This window comes from Xyrauchen texanus, chromosome 24 (assembly GCF_025860055.1).
Source record: "Xyrauchen texanus isolate HMW12.3.18 chromosome 24, RBS_HiC_50CHRs, whole genome shotgun sequence".
Lineage (NCBI taxonomy): Eukaryota > Metazoa > Chordata > Actinopteri > Cypriniformes > Catostomidae > Xyrauchen > Xyrauchen texanus.
This window is the reverse complement of record NC_068299.1, coordinates 27,977,319-27,986,013: the sequence shown is the minus strand read 5'-3', so window position 1 is coordinate 27,986,013 and position 8,695 is coordinate 27,977,319. Positions and strand designations below refer to the sequence as shown.

Below are 8,695 nucleotides of genomic sequence, written 5' to 3'. Positions count from 1 at the left end.
AGCATATTTCTCCTAAGGCTACGGCTAACCCCTCAGTGAGCATACATGTGTATATGTGCCAGTACTTGTGTTGGAGTGTATGGGCCACTCAATGCTTTGTGGTATAAATCACTGTTCATGCATTCCTTATTCATTAAGCTCAAACAAGCATTACAAATACATATTTCACTTATTGTACTGTATTTTCATGTTCAATAGTTACTTTTTCATACACTTAAGAGGAAACCTAAGAGGGAGAGACTAAATACTGAGCGGTGAAATGAGATGGCTAAATAGGCAGAGAGAAAATGTTGTATGTATAAAATATATATAAAATGTTTTTATTTCTTTTTTATATTTTTTAAGTTGTGCATCGACTTTGTTATAGTTCAAAGTGAGACACATTTCCAATTTGTTGTATAGTGGCAACAGAAGCATGCCTGTAAAATGTAATACAAACAACTTGAGAATAAGTGATAGCTGATCATTGAAGCTGTGTCACAAACTGAAATTTCAGAATATATATTTTTTTAATGCTAACTGAGTATTTTAAGGTGATTTTATAAAACACTAAACTGACAAAGACATCATTGTGGATATACTAGATTAGATTGACAAGTGGTGGCATGTCCTCCAGAAAAGTATTTACTGTATAACTGACATAGTGCCTTGCGTTGGTATCAATGAAATGTAGTCCTGCACCTTTTCCTCTTCTTTGTTTATTATGTGAATGCCAAGTTGCTATAGGTTATACGTAGATTAGCTGTACAGAACAAGTTCAGCTTGATTAATGTTGTCACTCATAGTCGAACTCTTTTATAAACATTAATGCATTTGATTGTATGTTTCAATCTCATTTGTAATTGCTGCCTTAATATAATTGCACATTAAAGTAAGGAGTTAATGTTAAAGTGTATTTTGCAGTAACCAAGATGGCTTTTGAATTTTTAAAAAGTATTTGATGTAAAATGTACCTAAAGTTTATCATCCATTCTGCATCCACTGTGGGCTCCTGCAGACCAACAAAATAGTATAACCTATATGCATCTTATTTTCTTTCCTCTCAGTCTCTAACCTTTTGATACAACCCACAACTAAAGAAATCAAGTATTTCTATAAGCAACATGATCACATGGGAAATCAACCATTCTACCAAGTTACTTACAAGTGCCATCTGTCATCAGACTGATCACACAGTGAAATCAGAAACAGCAGGTTGACTTTCCTTAGCTAAAATCTGTATGTTTACTGAAATGCGAAACACTACCCCAGTGGCTAAAGCAGTAAATGTTGGACATAGGGGCACGTGTGAGCTCCATTATCCTGGTTTAATGTCCACAGAAGGGCACCAAATGCGAGTTGTATTCAGCTCGACAGGCTGCAATACAGTGAAGAGGAATAAATATTTTATAAACTGTACCTCCCAAACCCCAAACCTAACCCCCCTAACCATCAGTGGAGTAAAAATGTAACGTTAGAGGGGGAAATGCAACCTCCAAATCGCGTTCGTCACTGATTATATGAACTTAAAGGTTTCAATGCTTGATCTGAACCCATGTCTTCCATGCTGCTGTTATGCTTCCGGTCACGCCACAAGGTAAGGTAAACACACTGGAACTCTTGAGAACAACATGGCAATTTTAAATGTGGTCATTTGCTGTCATCATACATAATTGCATTCAATGGTGTTTACCTTTTCCTGTGGGGTGACTGATAGTGCATAGTGTCAATAGCCTCAAGCCATGGACACACTACACATCGCGCTCCATTCACTTCCATTCAAATGCATCTGAGCACAGGAAATCTCATGTGAATAAATTCCATATTCCGCTAAACAAGTTCAATGTTGGTGAAATCTGACATGCAAATTCGTATGACGAGAAGACGTGTGATTAAAAGAATATTGAAACATCACACACTGACAACATAATCCATGATGAGCGTGACTTGGAGGTTTCATTTTCCCTCTAGAATTGTCACTCCACTTATAGTTTGGAAATGGGTTGAAGTTAATAAAATATGCATTCCTCTTTACTGTGTGACACTATTTACAACTAAAAACAAATTAACACGCCCTCTCTGTGGATATTTCACCTAGAAACTGGAGCACATTGACATATATTTAAAAACACTTCCTGCCTCAGCCACTGGGGGCAGTGATTCCAATTTCGGTAAGCACAGAACGATTTTAGCAGAAGAACTTTAGAACTTCTGTCTCAGGATTCAAACTATAGGAAATGTTCTATTGCCCTTACAGCACACATACATCACCCAGACGGTTATTTGATGTGTGTGTTTACATCTGGAAGATGCACTTTTTTAGATGTCAAAAAGACTTTCAGCCGATATCTTTGAGACATTTATGATTTAGAATAATGTTTATCAGATGTTAATTAGAATGTGATTCTTTCTAGATGTACATGTGCTGGGGTGCATTCAAAGTGGCATTTGGACTCAACCGAGTGAAAAAACAATAAACATTATCATAAGTCATAAAGCATATTTTTATTGTATACAGATACTGAGTTAAAAACATTTTAAACACGCACCAATTAAGAAATACAATATGCAAAACAGAAGGAAACTATCTACAATAAATCTGCAAGTGATCACCCATATAGCACATGTACTGTACATCTCTGAGATGTCTGTTTAAGAGCGTTTCATCTGGAAAGCATTGCATTGTAATTAAAATATGCTAAGCATCTTGAAAAGGTCCGATTAACAAATCATTTAAATCATAAACGTCTCAAAGACATCTGCTAAATGGCTTATTGACATCTGAGAGGAAACGTCTAATAGTTGTGTTGCTGATGGGCAAACACCCTAAAAAAATGTCTTCAAGATGTAAACGCTCACATCAAATACACAACTGGCTGATGTAGGCCTACGTGTGCCATCAGAGAACACTTGAGTTCAAATAAAATACCTTTCACTTTTTTTTATACATGCATTTAGTAAATACATGACTATACAGTTTAATTTCCAGGATGTCCGATGCACAAACTGATACTATTATTGGCAATTATTAAGAGTTATTATCACAGAGATCAATCAGAGTTTAGAGTTCAACAGTGCTTTGGTTCAGTCGTTCCCATGGTAATGGGTCGCTATCCTCAGCGACTTCCGTGTTTCTCCTTTCGCTCCAAAAATGCTCGAGATCCGGGAAAGTTTGACAAGGCGCGTCTGAATGACTCTCTGTTATGGTCAGCGTGGGCACACAGCTCCGCTCATCCAACACCTTCATGACCATTGCGCGCATCTCATTTCCGTTCCCCTCAATCTTCTGTCTGTGTTTACCTCCTCGACACGCTAACAGAGAACACAAATCGCTAAGACTCTCTCTGAGCGGCACGTGCATGGTGAAAAGGATGGCGGGAAAGAACGCGCTGCTCAGGTAAACGCACACCTGAGCGAAGATCAACAAACCAGCTGACGGCTTGCAGCTCTCGCCAGAACTGTGACGCATCCACACCCAAGAAGCCCACTCCGGCAACATCATGAGCGCGTTCATAGCGATGACGCTTAAATACAGCAAAGAACACTCGTACTGACGCGGCAGAAATGTTTCCACGTGCGTAACCGGTTTGACGTGGAAGATGGTCCTGATGTGACACACAACTGACAGGATGATGGGAAGAACATAGATGCCCAGCGGTAGTATTTTACTGAACACACGCATCACATCATGGGAGTAAGAAGGTAATTCAGAGACACACAGACTGATGTTGTGCTCTTCCTTTAACCTGGAGAATACGATATCAGGAATTGGAAACACTAGCGCAACTGTCCATATTATCACTACGGTTATCAGAACGCGCTTTTGGCGGAAATTTGAGGGGTTCTCTGGACGGGAGGAGAAGTTATGGCGTGCTTGGCTCGTTGCTAACAGCGTAAAAGCTTTGACCGCCAGACAACTGTGCTGGATCCACTCTGTAGTTCTGCAAGTTATTAGTCCGAGTGTCCAAGTGCGCCTGTAGTATGTGACCGCGCGCACGGGAGCGCACATTGAGAGTATCAACAATTCAGATGCGCTTAAGCTGGCGAGCATGACATTCGCCTCGGATGCACTCCGGCTGGTGAAAACGTAGATAAGCACCACAAGCACCAACACATTCCCGCCGATTCCAAGCCCACTGATCGTACTGAGAATAGCTGGTACGATCACCGAAGTATCTTTACCTTTTAACTGTTGAATGCCACCATCGAAACTCACAAATGTGCTGTTCATCGCCATGTCATCCAGGAGAGAAACGCGTTTAAGATATTGAAGAAGAATCGCCGACGGTGTAGGCTACAGCGCTCCCGTGGTTGCGTATACGCTCGGATGCAGATGCGTTATTTTAAGAGATGCCATTTAGTGTCGTAGTACTCCAACGTAATCATAGCTGAGGGGAACGCAAACCCATTTTGTCTATTGTGTTTTGAAACGTAGTAATGGCGTTTTCCCCTTTCTGGCAAGTGCAGCTTGAAAGACGTCAGCATAAACAACAGCTTCAGTTTGTAAAAGCTTTAGGATTGTGTTCGTGCTACAGTTCAAATGACTGAAATGTGCAAGTGATCATATTGATCATAAATATGTGAGTATATTTGTGTCTTATTTCTCGAAATAATTCTCAGAAATACACTGGCAGCCAAAAGTTTGGAATAATGTACAGAGCTCTTAATGAAAGAAATTGGTACTTTTATTCACCAAAGTGGCATTCAGCTGATCACAATGTATATTCAGGACATTAATAACATAAACAATTACTATTACAATTGTTCAGAACTTCTTAAACTACTTCAAAGAGTTCACATAAATAAATCCTCCATGTGCAGTAATGACAGCTTTGAAAATCTTTGGCATTGTAGCCAAAGTTTGTCCAGATACTCAGGTGACATTTCACCCCACACTTCCTGTAGCACTTGCCATAGATGTGACTGTCTTGTCGGGCACTTCTCACGCACCTTACAGTTTAGCTGATCCCACAAAAGCTCAATAGGGTTAAGATCCATAACACTCTTTTCCAATTATCTGTTGTGCAATGTCTGTGTTTCTTTGCCCACTCTAACCTTTTCTTTTGTCTTTCTGTTTCAAAAGTGGCTTTTTCTTTGCAATTCTTCCCATAAGGCCTGCACCCCGAGTCTTCTCTTTACTGTTGTACATGAAACTGGTGTTGAGCGGGTAGAATTCAATGAAGCTGTCAGATGAGGACATGTGAGGAGTCTATTTCTCAAACTAGAGACTCTGATGTACTTATCCTCTTGTTTAGTTGTACATCTGGCCTTCCACATCTGTTACTGTCCTTGTTAGAGCCAGTTGTCCTTTGTCTTTGAAGACTGTTGTGTACACCTTTGCATGAAATCTCCAGTTTTTTGGCAATTTCAAGCATTGTATAGCCTTCATTCCTCAAAACAGTGATTGACTCACAAGTTTCTCGAGAAAGCAGTTTCATTTTTAAAATGTTTGACCTAATATTGACGTTAAGACATGCCAGTTTACTGCATACTGTGGCAACTCAAAAACAAACACAAAGACAATGTTAAGCTTCATTTAACAAACCAAATAGCTTTAAACTGTGTTTGATATAATGGCAAGTGATTTTCTGGTACCTAATTAGCAATTGAGCATGATTACTCGAGGATAAGGTGTTGGAGTGATGGCTGCTGGAGATGGGGTCTGTCTAGATTTGATAAAAAATTACATTTTTCAAATAGTGATGGTGCTGTTTTTTATATCAATAAATAAATGACATCCAAGAATAATATTACTTGGAACAGTCTCTCTTTTTCTGGTCATGTGTTATGTAGTGATTTATGAAGTTTTCAGATCGGTCTTTGTGTTTTGGTTATATCTGGAGGGCATAAAATGCAATAAAAGATTAGTTTTATTCTAAAAATACAAAAAGTTTTCTTTTGAGTTAAAAATGTAGCTAAACCATAGTCAAGATCTTACACAAAAAAATAATAGTCTATGTCCTTTTGGGTGCATATTTGCATGATTATTCTGGCTGTATGGAGCCAGTAAAGCATCTTGTGGGTCGGATGCCCATGTTTCTTCAGACCTACTTGTGTACAATTCTGGGCTGGCGTGTTTGACCCTGTGTGCATATGTGCTTTATTCTTATGACATAGTGCCCTTGGGTTTATTTTTGTGATTTTTAACAACAAAGAGAGAGCAATATAACATGTTCACTTAATGTGCACAGGTCAGTAGGGATGGTTATTTTTGTTCCTCTTTCCAGGATGGTGAAAGTAATGTTTTTACTTCAGGGATAAGCATTAAGATTCTCTCTCTCTCTCTCTCTCTCTCTCTCTCTCTCTCTCTCTCTCTCTCTCTCTCATTCAATTAAATTAAATTCAAAGTAGCTTTATTGGCATGAGTGTAAACAGTACAATATTGCCAAAGCAGAGGTTGCATAAAAACAGAACTACATCTTAATCTATAATTAAATTATTTTAACAAATTTAACAAATATAAAAATAAATCATGAAAATAAATACAAAAACAAGATCAGAACTGCTGAAGACCACAGTGTTTAAATAACTGAAGAGAACTGACATATACTTACACATAAATTAATACACACATAAACTGAGGGTCACTGTGGTGAATATTGGGGTGACACACGGGGGTAAAACACATAACACCCCCCGTGTGCCAGTGCTTTTAGACTCACAGAGCATGTAATTCAATGCCCCAAGGACATTACAAATCACTTAATAAAACTCTTTGAAACAAACTATATGAAATTCAGGGCAGCATTTTTGATTGAGTGAAATTTCATAAGGGGATCAGTGTAATTGGAGATTATCTGGCAGATTTTCATGAGCATTTGGAATATGGCAAAAAATATACAGGATGATCTCTCATTGAGACATAGACAAACAAACAAAATATTCAACATTGTGGTATTACTATTGATGTCTCAATCAATAACATAAGAGTAACCCTGGGACTTGCTGTACAATTGTATAAAATGTATATGATTCCTAATGTAAAGCAAACTACAAAAAATATATAATTTTTTATATAATATATGTGTTAAAAAACCTGTACCCTTTCTTGTCATGTATGTTGTCCCGAAGTGGATTAACCTACGTTTTCAAGATATTTAGTTTTTCTCCTGAAGATTTATCCCAAAACATAAATCATAAAAGTTATTTTAAGATTATTTTAACACTTTGAGCTTAGCTTCATTACTTTTAATATTAAAAGAAATAAAGTATTGATGTTTTGTTTTTATCCAAAGCATATTCCAAACATTAAATGCTCCATACAGGTGTATAATAATTGAATATAATATGGGAAGTGTTTGAATTAAATAATTCTTAAGTATTGGAAGTACTTTATCATAGTTACAAAAAATAAATCATATTTTTTTTCAAGTTTGCTTTTATAGATATAATAACGGCTCTTTGTCAAGTTTCACAAATAAATACCAATATATCAAGAAAACAAACAGTTAAATACAGTAAAGCAGCAACATCAACAAAAAAATCAATAATATGCAAATGTTTAGTTTTCACACACTGTAAGAAATGTCCATAATTTTAATGGTAAAAGACTGTAAAAATGCTTCAGAAAAAAAAAACAAGTTAGTTTAAATTAGTTTAAGAGTATGTAATTTTTTATATATATATTTAAAAAGACTATACATGTAGGCCTAGTTTTACGGTAAAATTGTGTAAAAAAATATTTTTTAGATGTAAAAAGTATGATTTCCAATATAATTAATGGTTAAAATGTATATTATGTGTAACAAAAGAGTACATGTTGCATTACAGTAAAAAACAATAATCTAGCGTTTCCAGAATTTCCTGCGTGACCCATTACATTTCATTATATTTTATGGGAATAGTTATGTTTCATCTTATTTTTAATATCAGTTATGTACTTTGGGGTGTTCTGTTTTATATCTGATGTAGTTTAGTTCATGTTTACTGCATTATTTAAATCTCATATGTGTTACCCTGATGGTGTTTAGTGTTTGTGTGAGTGACTGTCTCTACATGTTTATTGTTCATTGCTCCTGGAAGAGTCACTATTGATGAACTTCATGTCATCATGTGCCATTCTGTAGTTACCATGGTGAATAACAATACATTATAAAGTGAAAAGCAGATCTTTACAGTTTATAATATCCATCCATCCATCCATCGTCAACCGCTTATCCTGTGTACAGGGTCGCGGGGGGCTGGAGCCTATCCCAGCTAACATTGGGCGAAAGGCGGGGGACACCCTGGACAGGTCGCCAGTCCATCGCAGCAGTTTATAATAATTTTACATAATTATTCTGGCAACAATAGCTGCAAGTTTTTTGTTTTGTTTTGTTTTTTGGTAAAAACTTGTGTTTTTTTTTTTTTTTTTTTTACAGTCCAGCTTAGGTGTTGGTTGAATGAAAAAAAGAAAAAAAAAAAAAAAAAAAAAGATTAGTAATATGTGTAGCTATCCAGAAGAGGTCAGCAGAGTCCATCACAGCCATCCAATCTTTAACGAACAATTTTGTGAGCCGTCTTGTTTTTAAAGACGAATTTACTATAATTATTCACACAATAGCCTATAAGATAGTAGACTTAATAATATAGAGATTAGACTCTAATAGCCTACTTTAATAATGCTAATTGTGAATGAATTTTAAAATGAAGCGGTCATTGACTTACAGTCCTCTGACAGAGATTAGTTTTTATATTAATGGATCCGAGAAAAGTTGTTTCACACATAAGTGACTTT

The 8,695-nt window shown here is 36.6% G+C and overlaps 1 protein-coding gene across 1 annotated transcript; it reads right to left on the bottom strand.

The window, feature by feature from the left end:
* Positions 1-3,040: 3,040 nt before the first annotated feature.
* LOC127617745 (G-protein coupled receptor 151 protein-like) lies at positions 3,041-4,216 on the bottom strand. Its single transcript, XM_052089831.1, has one exon. It carries the CDS (start codon positions 4,214-4,216, stop codon positions 3,041-3,043), a length of 1,176 nt encoding a protein of 391 aa, XP_051945791.1.
* Positions 4,217-8,695: the final 4,479 nt, after the last annotated feature.